At 29.5% G+C, this 22189-nt stretch overlaps 1 protein-coding gene across 2 annotated transcripts in view; it reads left to right on the top strand.

The window, feature by feature from the left end:
* Positions 1–22189, top strand: part of LOC130663280 (kin of IRRE-like protein 2) — a 141838-nt gene that overhangs the window by 116617 nt on the left and 3032 nt on the right. For both annotated transcript variants that reach the window (XM_057462408.1, XM_057462409.1), the window contains exons 3-12: positions 1335–1518; positions 2546–2681; positions 4493–4695; positions 9581–9847; positions 9946–10054; positions 10683–10869; positions 11067–11205; positions 11749–11936; positions 12056–12189; positions 19987–20224. In XM_057462408.1, the coding sequence (XP_057318391.1) occupies positions 1335–1518; positions 2546–2681; positions 4493–4695; positions 9581–9847; positions 9946–10054; positions 10683–10869; positions 11067–11205; positions 11749–11936; positions 12056–12189; positions 19987–20224 (1785 nt within the window). The remainder of the gene's footprint in view (positions 1–1334; positions 1519–2545; positions 2682–4492; positions 4696–9580; positions 9848–9945; positions 10055–10682; positions 10870–11066; positions 11206–11748; positions 11937–12055; positions 12190–19986; positions 20225–22189) is intronic.

The following is a 22189-nucleotide window of genomic DNA, read 5'->3' as shown; positions in this document are numbered from 1 at the left end:
ACCCAGTATTGGCCCAAGCCCGGGTAATCATTGTAACGGCCAGGACTGAGTACCCTATCTTGAGCCAAGCATGGGCCAATATAGGTGTGCCAAAGCTAGGTTCCCCAGTGCTGGGCCAAGTAGGGGCCCGTCGTTCAACTCTGGCAGCTCCTGCATAGGAAAATGAGCATTTAAAAAGAAATTTATACTTCTTAAATAATGCTTTTTTTCTTGTTTAAATATAATTTATTTTTATAGAAAAAATTTTTTTTGCGAGGCTAAGTGAGCAGTCGTATTAAAAATCATATATTTTCAATTTTTTTTTTTTTACGTCAAAATAATCTTATTGTGTCATTAATATGCTTTAAAAAAAAATTTTTTTTAAGTACTGCTAATAAACATAATTTCATTACTAGCTAATTTAATTAAGTGAAAAATTTTTGTCATTAAAATTCTACTTTATGCTTTTTTCTAGATAAATTATATACTAAAGCCACAAAAAATTTTTAACGAGAATTAGGTGGCCTCATTTCGATACTCAACGTAGCAACTTCGCTTGAGAATTGAATGAATTTTCGCTCTAAAAATCTTGAAAAAAAAAATGAAAAAAAAAAAGTCGCGTACCCATTTGCGGGATTGAAGTTCAATCATTTATTCGCTAAGCTTTCTGTGTATGTACCACCCTCCAAGCTATGCTAGTATTTTACGTATGCATATACATATATATAATGAAACAAAATAAAGTAAATGAAAAAGATTCATTGCTTTACTTGGTCGGTTGTTGGAACGCAGAAATTCGATACGAAATGTGACTATTCGTATTGTTAAAGAAACGCTTGGTATGGAATGTTAATACTTCAATACCATAACCCCTTGAGCCGTGTAGAAGCACGTAAATCCTTATTCGATTTGAATGTACTGCTTTTCAACTCACACAACTATCGCGTCACAGATGGACGTCTTTTTTTTTATGTTTGTGTTTGTACTTTTTTTTTTTATTTACGAATACGTTTGTAAGCTAGATGAATCCATCGGTTCAATGACGTTTTTCCATGAACGTTTCAAACGTGATTCAATCTTGTTGGAGTACATTATACTGTCGTGCAGTTTGTTTTATCCATTCAACAGCAATACGATCTGAAATGTTTGCATCAATCTTTTTGACGTATCATAATTTCGCCATCTTGTTTACTTTAGTAAATAACATTCGATTTTGCTCACAAAATTATTGTGATGAAAATATTCTGTTGTTTTTAATTAAAATTTATTGTTTATTTAAATTAATATTAATTATATGTATATACATTTGATCCGTAATTTGTATTTAATTTTGGAAATATTGTTAAATTTTTTAGCCAATTGGAATGCACTTAAAAAAATACGAGTGGGTTGCTTCACCGGATTTAGGTGACTGTTCACTTTGGGTAAGATCTGCAACCCTTGAGTTTGATGATGGATTATGGCAGTGCCAAGTTACGGCCAGTGATTTTACTACCCAAGATGCACTGGCGTCAGAACCAGCTAGACTTGTAGTCAGAGGTATTATTTATAATCCAGAAAATTAATAATCCCGAAAAAGTAGTTGAGTTAAACTTTTTTAATAGATCTAAGTTGTGAATGTGTTGATTCGTAATCCGCTTGTTTCAGTTTTAATTGACATAGTTTTTAAAATAAACTACAGTGTTTTAATTATGTGTTTATTATTTTAAATATTTTAAAATATATTTATTTTAAAAATATTTTTTAAATCGTTAACGAAAAAAATATACAATAGTGATAAATAAAAAAATATATATTTGACTTTATCAATGATTTATAAAAAAATAAATAACAATACCGGAATTCTATATCCAACAATAAAAACTAAATATTCTGAAGCCCATTAAAATTATTCATTGATCTGAAAAAAAAATTTTTTTTTCTAAAAAATAGTGTTAAAAAAAAAATTGACGATCTCATCAGTTATGCGCCCGGATTTTCCGGGTCGTAAACCTACCTCGACATTGATCGATCGCCAGGATCTCGTTCGCGAGTACCCCGTCCTTGATGTTGTCAATAAATCATTAATTATTCATTATGTATTGCGGCACACAATGTTATACATATTCTCATCTCTCTCATCTTGACACTAGTGAGATAGAGAGATAGAGAGAGTGAAAGGAAGGATGAGGATAAGAGAATAAGAGAAGATAGTGGATGTATGTATGTGTGTAAGTGCATGTCGACGATGAATGAACAAGATAGTAGGTTGGTTACGCGATCAAATGGATCAACTATACTCTAGCTCTAGTCTCTTGCCTTGCATGTACCATTCCACTTTTATCATCAATCCCCATTCCGTCATTTGACCCCTATCCATATAATCCGACTGCACTATACAATGCACTAGTGATAGTGATAGTAAGTACCTGTAGTATAGTTTAGTAGACTAGTGTAATAGCTATAGTATAGTTGTTATAGCGCCGCGTATTGGTAGCGTCCTGAAGTTGATCGCCGGCGACGTGATGGCGGCCACAGGATGAACGACAGGATTACGAATTAATCTTCGCTAATTGTCTCATTCTAGTCAGCCCTCAGCGTCCACAGATAGAGTATGCTGGTGCTGTAATTCTACCGGGTGGCAACGTGACAGCTCGAGCAGGTGAGATTGCTACGCTCACTTGCACTGCTCGCTATGGGAATCCTCCGCCTCTAATTAAATGGTTCGTAATTGTTACTCGTAGATGTCTTACTATTTATTTTGTTAATGATTCGATCAGTTACCCGAGAATACAATTATCTATTTACCCATGTGTCTTATTATATTTATTTTAATTTTATACGCTACCATTTATATTAATTGGTTTTTTGTGGTCTCAAATGTCCATTAAATGGAGTTTAAATGAATAAAAATGAAAATGAGAATGAAAGATTTAGTTTTTTTTTTTTTTTTACTATTTTGTCTTAATTAAATTCTTGTATTTTTGCTCCAAGAAGAATCTGTACGATGTTGAATACCTTATGGATATTGTCCGCGGCACGTGGGCTTTTTCCTTTTACGCTTCATGAATAATCATGATCTGTTCTGCATCTTGTATAATAAAGCCTGCGAGTGCATAGTTGAGGGAAGCCTACGGGAATAAATGTGTGTATCTTGGAAAAATCATGCGCATGACGAATTTTAATCACGGCTCATAGTTTTCATGAATAGAAAATTTGTTTATCTTGCTAATTAAAATAAAATCAAACAAACGCGTTTAGCAATAATAAATATTGTTTTTTTGTTCTCTTGATGAAGTACTATTTTAAATTAAAAAAAAAAAAAAACAAAGTTTATGAAATTATGATTGTAATTAAATAGTGCTAAATTTTTCATTCTCATTTATTATTTTTATGCTGTACCAGTGTATTGTCAAAAGCAATTTTTCTTTTCAACTTCACACAGTTGTTACGTTAATTCGGTGCATTTTTCGTCTAGATGTCCACAGAATACTGAATATTTTTGGCAGACTATTTCAACATACTATATAACTATACACTATACATTATAGACTATATACTATATACTATTTATATATATTTGAATAGTATACAGTGTATAGTTATATATAACAGCAGTTGTGCTATGCACAGTCGCGCTTTTAAATTCGAATTCCAGGCGACAGAATAAAAAAAATAAAAAAGTTTAACATCAACCCTCGTAGTTTCACTCAGTCCACGATACAGTGAGCTCGCAATGTGAATGCAAAAACAGCTCAACTCACTATATAGAAACATAGAGCACTGTACTATGCTCTACTGTACACTACTGTAACATCCACACCATCCACACATAAATTCTTTTACAAAGAAATAAAAGAGATTCTACAATCGAACTCGTCCATCCTGCAAAATCGACTCTTGACGTTTTCGTATAAAAATCGCATTTGTTTGTTACGGAAATCTCACTCGATCTCTATCTACTATAAAAATCTCTCCTCTACTCATTTTACTATCAATGAATCAAATAAAAAATATACTTAAAATATTTTATTTCAAAGAAAAACTATTTGTTGCTTTTATTTTAATTAAAAAAAAATTTATTTCATTTTGATTTATTTAAATCGCACTGAAAATACTGTGTTCAATCAATCCCGAAAGAACTTGAGCAAAAAAAATATTCAAGAAGAAATCTTACAGTTCTTTTTTTTATTTTTTAACTAATGGATAGTAATGTACAAATAGTAGTAAAATAATTTCAAGTCTGAGATACTGCAGAATACTCGAAAATCATGAAAATTACTTGAGGTTTTCTGGGCGGTAGATATAGTAGAACGGATATAGTAAAGAGGGAAAAGGTAAGTGGGTTACGGATCAGAGAATTCAGTTGAGAAAGAGAGAAATAACGAAAGAGAGAGCTGAAGAGCACTAGTAGTATTATTTGAGTATAGAGGTGAGAAAAAACCAAGAAGAGTTGCATTTTACATTTGTGGGTTCAATTAGAAATTTTTATTTAGTAAACATTGGCAATGCAAATCTGAAAATTAACCCATAGGTATCTGAGAGACACGGAGTTGCGAACCACAAGGCCACAGGTAAATGCCACAGAGATTGATAATCCACGAACGTGGTCCACCCGAAGTGTTTGCGATATTGAGGCTGATCGTTCGAGATACGGTCATCTGATTCGATGCGAGGCCAATCATCCAGCATATCCTACTAAAACTTCGAATGTTGAAGTACGATTCGATGTTACATGTAAGTATTTTATATGAAATTTCATTTTTTATTTATTCGACCGTATTTGTATTTCTTACTCTCTTTGATCGTACGCGTACACTGAATATTTTTTGTTTTAATTTAATTCAAAGAACTTTATGTATTTGTATACAAATGTTTATATAGTAGAAAGTCGGTGGTTTTAGTTTACCTCGTGAATATGTTCCTCAAAATGTTATTTTAAATTTGACATATTTTCATATTCACTAATGAGCTACTTGTTTAAACTTTAAAGTGCTATTTTTTAAAATTAATTTACTCTATTAATAATTTATTACAGGACATTTTAAGAGGAATAACAATAAATTGTCAGCTCTCATATATACTAGACAAAAATATCGAGTACTTGAAATCTTTTTAATTTTTAGACCGTGACCGGGAAAAAAGTGATAAAAAATATCATTGAATAGAATTAAAAAAAATAACTACAATAATTTTTATAAGTTAAATAACTACACTATATTTGTTTAAATATAGTATATTTAAATTTTAAAAAAAGCACATTAAAAGTGATCCAAAAAAGACATTTTTGGAAAATCTCCGAACTTACCCTACTGATAAAGCTCAATTTTTCACAGCTTGTAGAAATTAACAAGCCGCGTCAAGTGCCACCTTGGCGATCAAAATTGGTTCACCCGTTCAAAAGTTACAGATATTTACATTCGGACGTACGTACACACACACACATTCATACACTCGGACATCATCTTGAAATTAGTCAGAATAGCTTCCTAGAACGCCGAAACGTTAACATCAGTTAGAAATTCGATTTTCAAAAATCGGACCGAAACCAATAACTTCCCTTTTTTTTGAAAATTTTCAATTTTCTTAGCGGGAAGTTAAAAAAATAACTATAATAATTTTTATTAAAACAACTATAAGGAAAAGAGGGGAGGGGGGGGGGAGTACTTGAATTTTTATTGAAACCTGTTTAAGTAAGAGGATAAGATTTGATATGATGCGGCATTTTGGGCCACTAAAAGTTTATCACCAAGTGTTCTTCATCACAAATATGATTCTAATTAATTAATATAAAACTTCTCAGATAAGTAGACAACAATTTTTTTTTTCCGTACAAAAGTTATAAAAATTTTCTTTGAATTTGTATTATCGTTAGATGCCGCTATTATTAATGTATGTGTATGTGTGGTTTCGGGTGCTACGTATTGTTGTAAGTGGCATCGCAGTTTCTCTTCCTCTAAGTTGACACGCGCGTATCATGACTATCTGGTTAATAAATATACTTAGTGATATATACTAACGTTTTTTTATTAAGAGTTCACCCTAATATACTACAGAATTTGTTTTATTTATTAGTCCATTTCGTCTTACATGAAAAACCTTTTTTTTAACGACTGGATTAATTTCATATCTTATTATTTAGCAGCTAAAAAACAGTAATAATGAATCAAAAAATTCACCTTATCGGTATTTTTTTCGTAGGAAGCCTCTTATATTTATCATTTTGTAAAAGCGTGAATGTTATTTATACTTACGATGAAATATTTATTTTTATTATTTCAATAAATCGTCAATAAAAACAAAAGTTTACCCTACTCGAAAAACACTTTACACAAAAAGCACTCTGACCGAATAATATTTATATTCTTTCTCGGTTTACTTTTATTCTTTTTCTTATTGCTTCCGTTTTTTTTCTCCATCCCACTTCCACTTGAACTTTATGTGTCCAGTCCTATCATATATACTAACGTCGTATTTCAAGCCCACCTTGTGATCATGTATAGGATATACACTTCACTCTAATCGCCATCGATCCTAACCAAGGTTTGCTACGTGACCACTGACCGGGATTCGCGCTTGCTCGAGGTTGATTCACTGAAAAAGCCACTGAATAAACGATTCACTGAATTAATTCCGATAACCCGAGAGATACCGGAGATTCGAAATTTCAATTCCAAACTTTTCCCTTGTACATTTTCCACAAATAAAATAAATATATTTATCAACTCATATTATTTATTTGATTATTATCATTGATTAATGAAAAATAATATCGATCATTAAAACTTTATAATTAATCATAGTTACATATTGAAATTTAAAAAATAGTAGGGCAGGGTGGGGCTAGTTCATCATAGGGGCAAGTTGTGCAATTGAAATATCTCGAAAACTAAACAACTTACAACAAAAGTTTAAATGGTGAAAAGAAAGGGTTACGGGAGAAGAACACATTGCATGATTATCAATTGCCATCCAGTGCTCAGACTAATTAACAGAAAGCTTTGTTTTTTTTTTTTGCGTCAAAAAAAAAAAACAGGTCTTCAGAATTTTTCTCCTATACTCGTATAAAAATACTTTTTCGTGATCACGTAAGTATTCAAAGATAATTGAATTATTGCTCTTTCGATTATATATGGTTTTTTATTTTTAACTCTTATTATTTTTTAATAATTGAACTTTTACTTTGTTGCCTCATTTGGGGCTAGTTGAGCATGGCGCGCTCAATGCATTAAATGCGTGCCGAGCGTCGATCTAACCTATATGTTTGCATACATGCAATTGTGATAGTGACAAAAATGATTTAATAATTTGGGATTATTAATCATCTGGCAATATTTTTGGTCTCATAATTCGTCATTATTTTAATTTGACATTTATTTACTTAATAATTATTGTTAAATATATAATTTTAAATACAAAAAATGTAATAATAATCCAAAGATTGGGAACTTTTAATTTTGTTTGATTTTATTTTAAATATCAAAGTTATAATAATAATATAAGTATGCAACAATCATAATAAAGAAATATTTGCTTGTTAATTACAATTTTATGTTGCATTCATATGATTTTATACAGTCATTCCGTTTATTTTAGCCATTGCACAACTAGCCCTGTACTATGCTCAACTAGCCCCACTAGTGGGGTACGTTGAGCAATTTGGAGCGCTCGCTCATTTCTGGGAATAACTTGTAAATTTACACTCGGATCGTTTTTGTGTCGCTAGATCATTTGAAGAAGACTTAATTACGAACCTAACAGCACATGAATCGATTAAATCCGATGCATCGTCTTAAAGTTATGGAAGATTAAACCAAAAAGTGATCAACTAGCCCCGCCCTGCCCTACTTGTTTCTCAAACATCAATTATTTTAAAATAAAAAATAAAGAAAGTATTTTTTAGTTTTTTACGATTTGAAGTGACATCAATTTAAATATATGACCTATAAAAAATTGCTGAATAATTTTTTCGCAGTTCTTGAACGAATCAAATATAAAAAATCAGAGCTGTCTATAGCGGTAGTTAAATTTCATTCTTGCTGACGTATTTCACACGTTTCAATTGTCAAAAAAATACGACAAAAAGCAGGTCATGTTAGCACTCCCAATTCCCTTGTCCTTTTTTTTCTATATTCATAATATACTTTTAGTCTATCCTTTACTCTTTTAATACAACTATAAATGTCCCTCATATTCACAAATATACATAAACGCATGGATTCACGCATACGTAACAGTTTTGTATATGACACGATGTATAGGCGCGGGTAATAGAGAATGGAAAGCTAAAATTGGGAATGGGTCAGCAGGTATTCGTTCGCGCGTATTTTGAAATCATTGTTACGTGAAATGGACAGCTGCGCAAGCTATCCGCTCGGTTTTTTTTATTCCCCCTAACCCCTGCCGCGCACATACCGCACACTCTCATAACTGTGCACAAACGACAAAAAATTTAATTGGAGTATCATGTGACTAACTTACTTTCGAGGCTTGCGCTTCATATATTTCATTTACGTTTTTCAATCCCTTACAATTTCGAATTGCTTTAGTTCTGAAGTTTTTATTATTTTAATTTTTTAATTATTTACTATATTTATTTATACATATTTTATGCATATGAGGGATGTGCACTGTAAAAAATCGGGAGTAAAATTGTAGTGAATAAGGATTTCAGTTCAATTCGAGTTCACTCGAAGTTCTGGAGCTTAAAAAAAAACACTCCGCATACGGAATAAATGAGGAATTTTTTCATCGGAGTCATCTAGATTTTATTTCAATCCGCATTCACTCCGATCCGAAGTTTTTTGTGTTAAAATAAACTCCCCTTTGGAGTGAATTTCACTCTAAGGAGATAGAATAAATAAAAAATCATCCGCTTCGCAATCACTCCGAATTTAATCCGCGTCCACTCTAAAAAATTTTTAGTGTGTAAATAGTGTTTGAATTAGATACAATTGAATATAACTATCGGATTCGAAATTCGAATTTTCGATTAATTTGAAAAGTTCTAAGTATTCGTAAACTTTTGAATTATTCTTCAGTTTTTAAAATATTCGTAAGTTTTCGCTAATTTAATTTGAATTAGAGTATTTGTTTCATACTGAGAACGTAACATTTTTATCTACTTTGTGAAAAATTATTCAAAAATTTTTATAATAACTTATTAGTACTTCAGACTTTTCAAAAAAATTAAAAAGTTTACGAATGCTTCAAAAACTGAAGAACAATTAGAATACCTATATACTTATAAGAAATATCTCGAATTATTTTTAAATTCAAATTATTTACATATCTCTAAAGCATACATTCGTTTAACTACTCAATCTGTTATTAAACCGGACCTTCAGTTGTATAGTCCAAATTTTTTGCTTAAACAAAAAATCTAAACACAAGGAAAGAAGTTTATTTTGATGTATTATTCTATAATCTGGGAATCTACTTTCTTTCAATTAAAATTTTTATTTGCTTAAGGAAAAATATGGGCAAAGTTTTCATTTACTCCGTAAGTGCAACAACTATAGTACTGCCCGTCTACTCGATAGTAATAAAGAAAAAAGAAATTACCCCTCTTAAAACATATAGTTAATTACTATCAATTAATTAAGCGTTAAAATTCTTTTAGATGCACCAGAAACTCGTTTGGTTGGAGTACCAGTAGGGCCATTAGAAGAAGGCCGAGATAAATTAGAAATACGATGCCTAGCAAATGCAAATCCAACAGCATCAATTCTATGGAAACGCATAAAAGGCGCAGATATGGAAGTTGTTGGTATTGGTGAAGCTTTGATGTATTCACCGGTTCATAGAAATCATGCTGCGACCTATGTCTGTTCGGCATCCAATACCGAGGGTGAAAGTAGCCCAGTTTCCGTTCAAATCTCCGTTAATTGTGATTACTCCATTTATATTTAAAATGATGTTATATTGTTCATATATTTACAATTATGATTCACTAATTAAATTGTATTTTGAAAATAAATTTTTTAGATCCACCGAAAATTGACTCCGTTGGACCAGATCGATTATCAACGGCTTTACTTTATTCTGGTGCTTCATTTGAATGTAACGCTGATGCTATGCCACCCGCTGACTATAGGTGAACTCTTTTGTTCTCTGTTAATAATCTAGTTTCGTAACCGAAAAAATTCAGTCCATTTTTTTTAACGAACATCAAATATCGTTAGTTCTTTAATCCGTTTCATATAAAAATGCTATATATTGTTAGCAATGTTTCGAAAAATATATAATGAATATGTGATATATTCTATTACGGCAAAATTATCAAATATGGCGGTATATATTCAAGTATATATTTTTTTGCAATTTATGAACTGTAATATTATTATCTACAAAGCTTCTGATATAAATAATGATATATTTTTTTAAACATATTAAATAGCATAGTTTTATAATAAATGTATAATATCACATAACATTTATCAAAAGGATTCTAGCTTATACTTGAAGTGTAAAATATTTATTTAAAAAATGAAATTTTATTTCGAAACTTGATAAATTATCTCTACTAAATTTTAATATATTAATATATATTTTTAAACATATGGCGCTTTTTTATGCGGGATTGTTTTCAGTCGACTATTAATTATTGAATTTATACTTTAAATTCAGGTCAAGTGATCTGAAAAACTTGAACCATTTTTAACAAGTGAAATGTTAATGCCACTGAAATTGAATAAAATGTTTTTTTTTTTTATTTATTTAAGATGGGAACAAGTGTTTACTGATGGAAGGCCTCCAGCTGAATGTGGGAAAGGTCAACGTTTAATCCTAACAAATGTTACTTATCAGCAACAGGGTCAATATATATGTCTGGCATCCAATACGATAAATGGTAAAGTTCGTGAAGTGAAAAGTATTCCAGTGTCTTTGGAAGTTGTTGGAGCTCCAAGGGTAAGAATTTATTTTTAAAATTATTCTATTATTAATCAATAGACTAGTAATTATAAGTTAAACCAATAATTAACTCAGTGATCAGATTAAATTTGATTTATGAACTATGCCAATTAAATATTAAGTCGGCTATAAGATGATTATGATGATGAATAATCCACCATTAGTGACCGTTAATAATTTATTTGATATTACAGGTAGTGAAGCCACTAAGTACTGAGAAATACATCGTGTCAACAACTGAAGGAAGTCCTGCCAGATTGGAAATCAGATTGTGTTCTAATCCAAAGCCGCGGCTGGTCGCCTGGGAATGGGGAAGCACAAGACTCCATGCCGGTTAGATCCATCGATTTTCCAGTTTAGAGATGTCTTCGTAATCTATTTGGTTTGCCTTTTTATTTCATTTATTTATTTTTTATTTTATTATTTAATATCATTTCATCTGTACTATTATTTTATTATTTATTATTATAATTATTATTTGGGTTTAGTAGAATTAAGGTTAGGTAGTATTTGTTGTATCACTTGCGATTTTTGCAATTACATTACATCAAATATTATTGTTTCATAATTTTCATGTATATTTTTTTAAAAACTGTTGAAATGAACTTTCAATGTTTATTATAAATTAATTAAACTGTTTTTAGTTTTGAAATTTCATTTAAAAAAAGTAATTGCATTAGTTGTGAGGTTAGGAATTTTTTTTTATTTAAATCATTCATACGCCATTTTTAAATATCAGCTATTTTAAAATTTTATAAACAAATTCTGCCTAGTCTTTTATGCATGAATAAATTTGAGAAGATATAAAAAAATTGGTAATTAATTTCTAAGTGAATTAAAAAATTAAATTTTTGCTTTAAAAAAAATGATCAACAGGTGAAGTATTGGAGTCTAGGTACAGAGCATTAGATTTAGAACCACTGCCATCAGAAGATTGTTTTATTGCAACTTTAGAATTAACTAGTACTGTTAAAGAGGATCAAAGACTTTATTATGTAATCGTTGAAAACGATCGTGGAAGTGATAGACGGACATTAATGTTACGAGTAGACGAACCAGGCCAGGTAATTTAAATCAATATAATTGAAAACAATAAAAAATAATTAAATATATTTATGATAAATTTATTCAAATGATCGGAGACAATTTATTTGTTCTATAATTAAATTTTCATTGCCAACAGATACCGCTCGTTATTGGCGCAGTAGCGGGATTCACCGTTCTCTCGGTTTTGATAATGGGTTTCATTTGTTTCCTTCGTTCAGATAGATGTTGCGTCTCCAGAAACACTGGCCCGACGCTTCAGCAAGTTCACTGGTAAGATTTATATTTATTCATGAATACATTTTCCAGACGAAACTTTAAGTGTGACAATTCTATTCCATTAGATGCTTTCAACCAACTACATACCATCGCCCATTTACAAATTGTTCTACGTTATTATATTTTCTCTTTCGTATTACAATTAAATAATTTAAATCGAAAGTAAACTTTTAGGTAACAATTATAATTAAACTAATTTGCTGACAGTTTACTATTTTGTTTTAAACTTCACAGTTTTTTCTCAATACATTTTTTGTTGTACAATTTATAGCCCCATAATTTCTGTTATTTCTTATTTCTTGTGTTAATTTGATAAAAAAGTACGGATCTTGGTTGGTAAATTTTCACACCGAGTAATGAAATTGTTTTTTAACAAACACGAACGATATATTTAAAATAGTCATAACAGGGTCACTAGGGTGTGTCATTTTAAGGCTATATTTTTGTTTTTACTGCTATACCAGAAAATCTGGTAGTATATAGAAAATAAAAAATTATGCCGCTGGACTAAAGGGTTCAAGTTCAATAGCGGCTTAGCTTATCAAAAAATTCGATTTCCCATTTAAATAACACGGGAATTTTTTTTTTTTAACTTTGAGTATTTTTAACTCGTGAACAAATCAATAGATCGAATTTACTAATTCATATTTTTGTTAAATATTGAACGTTCTACAAAAAAGGTCTCTTATCATTTTTTGATCAATCCATCTGTTCGAAGGTTATTAGAGCTCGAAGTCAAGTTATAGTGAATTTTGAGATCTTTTTACTTTTCCAGCAAAACTATCAGACTTATCACAAAATGTTATAGGGTCTTTTTTGTTGACAATTTTAATCTCTACAAATTATTATCAGTAAAGTTTTTTCAAATTCCGCATTGTTTTCTAGTTATTTTCATTTCAATGTCAAGCTCTTGAAATCGATCAGAACACTGCTTTTTTAAGAGCTTGAAATTAAAATGAAAATAACTAGAAAACAATGCGGAATTTGAAAAAATTTTACTCCAAATAATTCGTAGGAAATAAAATTGTCTACGAAAAAGATTTTATGATATTTTGTGATACGTCTTATAGTTTTACCGGAAAAGTAAAAAGATCTCGAAATTTACTATAACTTGACTTCGAGCTCTCATAACTTTAGAACAGATAGATTGATCAAAAAATGATAAGAGACCTTTTTTGTAGAGCGTTCAATTTCCAACAAAAATATGTATTAGTCAATTCGATCTATTAATTTGTTCACGAGTTAAAAACACTTAAAGTTAAAAAAAAAAATTTCCCGTGTTATTTAAATGGGAAATCGAATTTTTTGATGAGCTAAGCCGCTATTGGACTTAAACCCTTTAGCCCAGCAGCAAAATTTTTTATTTTCTATATACTACCAGATTTTCTGGTATAGCAGTAAAAAAAAAATATAGCCTTAAAATGACACACCCTAAGGGTCACAGTAAAATACATAAGGATTACAATATGATAATATTGCATCAAGTATTAGCATATATAAAAAAAAATTGTAAGATAACTCCACTATAATTTGTCTTCCAAAAAATATATTGGAAATAGTTTATTCACTCAGTTTTTTCAATAATTATTTTTACTTTATTTAATCGCAATCGGAAAGAATATCTTACTCATAAAACGTATGCTTTCAGACTAACTAACTTCAACCAACATCTTAGAGACTAACACCATTTATTTGGCCGCATAGGTCCACTTACATATACCTAAAGAATAAACAATATCACCCATGCATTCATCATTCTTAGTATTTATTTTATATGTTTTTCTTTTAAACATACTCTTAAACTTAGGATCAAATTTTATTATAAGTTTATATAAATAGTTCAAATATAAATATAAGAGATATAAAATAATATATATAAAAGATTAGTTTTTGTTTAAATAAACTCAGTTAAATAAACCAACAAAATAAAAATAAAAAACAATAATATTAAAATATAATACAAAAAATAACAAAAGAAAAAAAATTTTAATTACATTACTTAAAGGCAAGCTATTAGAGTGTATATAGTTACCAGAACGTAAACGGATGTACCTTTTTTTTTTCTTTTTTTTTTTCTTAAGTTTAATGCCTTCGCCTCAGAGATGATAAAAATCAAATACCACAAAAGTTTCAATTATTATAATTAGGACATTTATCTAATCGAATTTCAGCGCAATGAAAAATTTTATTTGAAATGAGAGTTGTATTATTTTTATAGAAAAATATTAAGGATGCGCGAAAAGTATTCGAATCGAGTAGAATCGAATATTACTACTGAATCAAAATTCAAATTATTCCTCAGTTTTCCAATTATTAGTAAGCTTTCGAATTATTTATAAATTTTAGAATTATTCATAAATGACATGTTCTTAGCTGCTCAGAGCAAAGCCGATTGATACCGAGAGAATTCAATTGTCAATTTAAAAATGAAAAATTATTTAGTCTATTTTTTCTTATTTTATCAAGCCGTCATCTAAAATTTTTGAAGCAAAGTTTCTTTACGCGCGGTTAGGATGGAGACCTAACACAGAAAAAGTAAAACGTCATGAAAAAGTGCAATGGAAATAATGTCAGCGAGAGAGATGGCACTGCCACAGGCAGGTTGGACCAAACAATGTATGATTTGCAATCGGCTTATAATTTAAGGATTCGCGGATTGTAGCAGCAATAGTTTATATCTGTAAAATATAATGAATATTTTGAAAATTTTAGTCAAAAATTTAAATAATTAAACGTCGCTCAAGAATTTGGAATGTTTCCGAATGCTGCCTTTTGGGCGTTTTCGAGCGACCCTTGAATATTAATATTGAAGCATCTCAAGTTTTCCACCATCAATTTATATCATAATGTATAAAAATAGAACTCGAGACATCTAAAAAATTAGTTACTCGGATACTTTTTTATTTTTTAACTCAATTTTTAGATTTTTTTGGTTATTCAAATTTTACTCAATTTTATTATTTAAGACTGTCCAGTATATTTTCGATTATGCAGAAGTTATATTTTAGTAAAATAATAATAAATGAGTCATAAAAAAATGCAAAAATTTATTCAAAGCAATAGTTACATGATTTCATAGTAGGGCAGGGCGGGGCTAGTTGATCACTTTTTGGTTTGATCTTCCATAACTTTAAGACGATGCATCGGATTTAATCGATTCATGTGCTGTTAGGTTCGTAATTAAGTCTTTTTCAAATGATCTAGCGACACAAAAACGATCCGAGTGTAAATTTACAAGTTATTCCCAGAAATGAGCGAGCGCTCCAAATTGCTCAACGTGCCCCACTAGTGGAGCTAGTTGAGCATAGTACGGGGCTAGTTGTGCAATGGCTAAAATAAACGGAATGGCTGCGTATAAAATCATATGAATACAACATAAAATTGTAATTAACAAGCAAATATTTCTTTATTATGATTGTTGCATACTTATATTATTATTATAACTTTGATATTTAAAATAAAATCAAACAAAATTAAAAGTTCCCAATCTTTGGATTATTATTACAATTTTTGTAGTTAAAATTATATATTTAACAATAATTATTAAGTAAATAAATGTCAAATTAAAATAATGACGAATTATGAGACCAAAAATATTGCTAGATGATTAATAATCCCAAATTATTAAATCATTTTTGTCACTATCACAATTGCATGTATGCAAACATATAGGTTAGATCGACGCTCGGCACGCATTTAATGCATTGAGCGCGCCATGCTCAACTAGCCCCAAATGAGGCAACAAAGTAAAAGTTCAATTATTAAAAAATGATAAGAGTTAAAAATAAAAAACCATATATAATCGAAAGAGCAATAATTAAATTATCTTTGAATACTTACGTGATCACGAAAAAGTATTTTTATACGAGTATAGGAGAAAAATTCTGAAGACCTGTTTTTTTTTTTTTTGACGCAAAAAAAAAAACAAAGCTTTCTGTTAATAAGTCTGAGCACCGGATGGCAATTGATAATCATGCAATGTGTTCTCCTCCCGTAACTCTTTTTTTTTTCACCATTTAAACTTTTGCTGTAAGTTGTTTAGTTTTCGAGATATTTCGATTGCACAACTTGCCCCTATGATCAACTAGCCTCGCCCTGCCCTAGTTGATATTCAAAATTCTTGAGCGAAGTTTAATAATCTATATTTTGAGCTTAAATTTACAGCATAGAATTGATTTTGCAGATAGAAAATAATTTTGCCACGAAAAAAAAAAAAATCAGTATTCCAATCATTTTTGGAATTCCCGAATTTCTTGAGCGACTCCTTAAAAATTATTAATCGAGCTGATTTTTGGAAAAGGTTCTTAAGACATGTGAAACGAACAAATTTTCATGTGAGTCTTCAAAACAAAAACAGGTCGTTTTTTTTTGGGTCACCCTAAGCCACATGAAAGATTGTACAAACCCTTACCAGGATAGGCAATTTCCCTTGCTGGATGTTCAAACCTTTATCCCCTTTACCGTCCATCTTACGGCATTCTATGTAATTTTATAATTCGGTAGCTAAAATTATCTCTATGGCCCGACATCTAATGAGTGAATCGTATTTCTACGTTGTTATCAAATTTACCGATCCTATAAGTCTTAATATTTGACAAAACTCTGTAAACTTTATTGTCAAAGCAATACGTACAAAATTATTTAACGAGTTTAATAAATACATCGGTACGAAATAGCTTCACTTAAAACGAAATTGTAAATTGTTTTAATTACATCTAATATGAAAAGTTATAATTAAATAATTTTTCATCCCTTAAAAAAATTATTTGAATTTCAAAGGTTGGGCTTTAATTACGATAATCGTGTCGAAAAAAAATTAATTTTTTACGTTTGAAGTCTTTATGAAGTGCTTCAAAAATTTAATAATATCGTTGAATCTTTCATTTTATCATCGGACTACTACTCTTGGCTAAAATTGTAGCTTAAATCAGTTAAATGAATTTAAAAGCTTAAAGTTTAAGCTTCATAAAAAAAGATTCGTGAGCTCTGTACAAATTTTTTTTTTGTTTTTATCAAGTTATGATAATCTTTAGTGAAACTCGTAATTTTTACTTTACTATTAAATAAAGTAATAAAAATTGACACAGAAATAAAACAAAAAATAATCGACGCTGTATAATAAGTTTTTAAGTAAATTTATTGTACATTTCAAATATATTATTAATTTGGACTTATATTTAGATCTCAAGAATAACTTGGAAATAAATTTCTGAGCTTTTATAATTATTTTATAATTTGCATAATATAGTTTTAACGTTTCTCACTAAGGCGATTAGTACAAAGAAAATTAATAATTCAATTAATTTCTTGAATTGCTTGCGTAGCAACTATACATTGAATTAGTAAAGCTACTTAACTACAAATAATTAATGTTGAATAGATTTTATTCTCAAAAATGATAATTAACGACATATTAAGCTGCATGGAGAGAAAATTATAGTAACTGTTCCCAGTACGCTTATGAAGAATTAACCCACAACGTTATGATAATAATGACTTGAACTTATGGGATATAGGGGAATCTGGGGCACGAAGGCCCAGATTAAAAATTAGGTAAAAAATTTTTTTTTTATTTTCCATCATGACCTCTATAATGGTTTATTATATTTTAGGTCAATATGTGATATGTGGAGCAAAATGGACCACTCGAAAAAAAAATTATAACGAAAAAATTTTTTTTTTTTTATTTTCCGTCAAATTAATTTTTTCGTTACAATTTTTTTTTCAAGTGGTCCATTTTACCCCACATATCACATATTGGCCTAAAATATGATAAAAACATTATAGAGGTCATAACTGTCGGGAAATAAAAAAAAAAATTTTTTTATAATTTTTGGGGGTGGGAGCCTTCGTGCCCCAGAAAAAATTTTTTTTTTCGATTTTTTGCAAAATTTCGACTGACGGAAAATAGACTTTCGAAATAGACGGAAAATGAACGAATTTGATAGTTAACAGCCACAAAAAGAAATAACCGGCTTAAGGGGGCCTTCGTGCCCCAGGCTCCCCTACGCCCATAATTTCTGGAAAAACTTACCATAACGATGGAAACAATTCCTATAGTTATGGTAATAATTTGTATATCGTTTGGTAATTGAATTATGGTAATGATCACTATGATGTTTTCATACTAATCATTACTATAATATGTTATATAACATATGGTAATGATTATCAGTTATCACAATATCGTAGTCACGATTACTATGATTGTATATGGTAACCAATTGATGTTTTATACACTTTCTTGGAATGTGACAAGTCCTGATTTTTTATAGATTTTCTTGGAGAATGACAAATCTTGATTTTCTATAGATTTTTTTTCTATTTTTTTTCATAGTTGTATTTGTATTAACATTAAGATATTACGAAATTTCGATAATGTTTCAAATTTGGACATGTCGAACTTTTTCGACTTTTTTTTACACAGGAATTTCTTAAATTTATGGTTCATAAAATTACGGTAACTTTTCCCATAAATTATGGGAATCATTACTATAATATGTGATTACACTTACCGTACACGGAGAAAAAAGTATAGTAAAAATTACAATACTATAGTTAAATTTACTAACAGATATGAAAAAATACATTCTGTATGTAATTATTACTAAACGTTTAGTAAAATTTACTATTTAGTAATAATTACATAACAAGATATTAAAAATTACTATGCTTAATGTAATTTTTGCTAAGACGATTATATTTTTTTACTATTTGTATAGTAAATTTTACTATAAGTATTATTAATAAATACAAATTCAAGAAAGTAAATTTTCTAATACAATATAGGATTTGTTACTAAACAAAATATTAAAAATTACTATTCGTAATGTATTTTTTGCTAACACGTTTATATTTTTTACTATCTGTATAGTAAATTCTACTATGTATAGATAAAATTAAAAGTTGGTAGGGATAGCATATACAAATATGTATTACAAGTTCTGAAACATTTGTTCAAAGGAGACACCGGGCTGTCAGACATAGGAAAGGACTCGTGCGCGGGAGATTAGGGATCGAATCTCGGATGAAACAAGTGATTTTTTAAAAAACAAAAATTGACACCAACACCAATACAGATGACATAAATAACAATAATAATCAAAATGAAAGCAATAATAATAAAAAGTTAAAAGCTAATAAAAATTTTATTTTATTTTTTTCCATTCTAATATAGTAAAATTTACTAAATAGGATAGTAAAATTTACTAAACAGGAATAGTAAAATTTACTAAATATAAGTAAAAATTAATATGCAATATAGGAGATTTTCCATAACCAGTATATGAGAAATTACTAAACGACTTGTAAAATATGCTTATCTGTTTATGAATTTTTCATATAAATCATAAGCGTTTCAAGATTACTATCCAAATTTGGTAATTATTCTCATATTTTTTAGTAAAATTTACTATATTTTTTTCTCCGTGTAGTATATGGTTACAGTCACCATAGTAGTATGAGAAAGATTACCATAATAACATAGAAATTACTATCATACTTTTATAGGAACTATTCCGATATCATATAGGAATGAAAGACATGTAGATAGGAATGGCTACCATAATTTGCATGGTTGCCATTTCTATAATCGATATTTCAAAAAAACCTGTTACTATATGGTAACCATTTCCATAATATATTATAATTGTTACTGTAAATTTCTCTCTGTTTAGTATTAATTTCATAACTAAACATAATTAAATTTAAATCTAAAGTTACCAATTCGTTTTAAATTGAGCCATCAACTACAATTAATGTACCAATCTCTCTGTATGCAATATATTGCAGTACAAAAGCGTCAAATGCAATGATAGAAGATCCAAGACTGAGTGTAGAACCAATGGAACGAGCGAGAGAACAATTTACATCAGAGAAACGTCAGAATCATGTACTGAAACCAGTACCAACTCAACAATATCAACAAGACTGTTATCAACTAAATCGACATGAGCCATTACACGAGCCACATTATCAGAGGCATCATCTCCACAGCCAACAACTTCATGGACCTCAGTACACAATTCAGGTCAGATTTAAATAATAAAGTTGGTAGTAGAGGATTTACGTCCACGGTGGAGAATTCATGATTTAATTTTTTTTACCCCTGCCCTATATAGATGTAGTTATTTTTTGTTAATTGTCTTGTTAGCGCTTCGGCATCACTTAAATTAGTCTCTTTCTTCTTAAAACAATTAAATTTAATTAATATCGATTTATTAATAATAATGAAGTTAATAAATAATTTAAATTTTATTTAAAGAAAGAGGCTAAAATTGTTTTTAAAAATCCAATTAGAATCAATTTATGCACCGATTTAAGTAGATTTCCAAGCATGCTAGCAAGATAATCCTTCTCCATACCTGGACCTACCCTACGCCAACTTAACTTCAATAAATAATATTTTTGTGCACATCTCAAGCGTTAACGTGCTTCGGATGCTCTACAGTCGCATCTAAGCGATTAGTGATTTCTGACCTTGTCGCTGACAATTAAATCGTGTTTATGTATTATACCATAAATTTAAATCGTATCACAACCTCAAGACTAAGGAATAAGTCTGGTGGTATTTTAAGTCAATTAATTGCAACGGTCACAACAAAAAGTTACTTATTCGTACGCCGATATCACATTTTTTTGTATAAACGTCTGTACGTTAGCAAGATCACTAAAGAAAGACGCGAGAAATCGACTCAATTTTTTTTTTATTAAACCCAAAATTTTATAGAACCGAGTCTCATTGAACATCACTATTCTAATCCTTTTCGTTCTTTCATAATAAACATATAAAGATCAAGCCGTCTGTATATTGTATAAAAATCGAGACTTAATTTCTCACCATTCATTTTTTTTTAACTCTATTTCCTACAGAAGATGAGTGACGGTTTTGACGTCGTAGTATTTAAATAAAATATGGCAATTTTTAATAAAATGAAAACGGTCAATTTTTTTAAAGTTAATCAGACATGACAGACATACAGATTTCAAATAAGATATTTAAGTCTATCAATAATTAATTTTATATTTTGTACATGCAAAATAATTATGAAAAAATGAAGCAAATAAAATGAAAAAAGAATGAAATTGAAGAGCGACTGACTGTAAAATGGGTTCCGTAATAAAATATCTACGAATAAAATATCCATAGACAAAATATAAACAACACAAAATGTCTACAGACAAAGTAACCAAACAAAATGTTATGTGTGAAGAGAATGAGTGGATCGAATTTTACATGCTTAAAATTTCTCTTTTTTTATCATTTTCCATGACAGAAACCCAAATATATTCTTGAAAATCAATATTTCATGGATTTTTAAAGTTAAAAATCAGTTGTGGCACAGTAATTTTTTATCGACATCGGAAAATTTTAATTCCAAAATTACATTAAAATATGACTATTTTTAAAAAATTTATCTAGTAAATATGGATATTTTATCTACAGATATTTTGTCCACGGATATTGTCACGCGGATTTTTTGTGGTACATATTTTGTCAATAGATACCCGGGTCGAAAATAAAACTTGATTTAGACTTGGTTTACCAAGTCGCAATGTGGAGCCGTTTTTCACAAGACAAACTCGACTTTTTTTACGGAGGTATGAAATATATTAAGTTTTCGCCTTGGTTTAGACTTAACTGGCTTACTTAGTCACGATTTAAGACAAAAAAGTTGAAATCAAGTCGAAATTGACTTGGTTTAGACTTATTCTACTTAAATTTTAAGACAAAAAAGTCAAGATCAAGTCGAAATTGACGGTTTAGACTTATTCGACTTAAAATGTAAGGCGAAAAAGTCTAAATCAAGTCGATACTGACTTGATGTAGACTTATTTGACTTAAATTATAAGTCGAAAAAGTCAGAACTAAGGTGAAATAATTTTGATATATTAAGGCGAAAGTAAGGCGAATAAATGACTTTTTTCCGACTTGGTTTAGCAAGTCAAAAGTAATGTGAATGACTATCGTGCTCAAAGTAAAGACGAATAAGTT

Source organism: Microplitis mediator, chromosome 2 (genome assembly GCF_029852145.1).
Source record: "Microplitis mediator isolate UGA2020A chromosome 2, iyMicMedi2.1, whole genome shotgun sequence".
NCBI classification, from domain to species: Eukaryota; Metazoa; Arthropoda; class Insecta; order Hymenoptera; family Braconidae; genus Microplitis; species Microplitis mediator.
The sequence above is the reverse complement of the archived record's forward strand: the minus strand, read 5'-3'. Positions and strand labels throughout refer to the sequence as shown.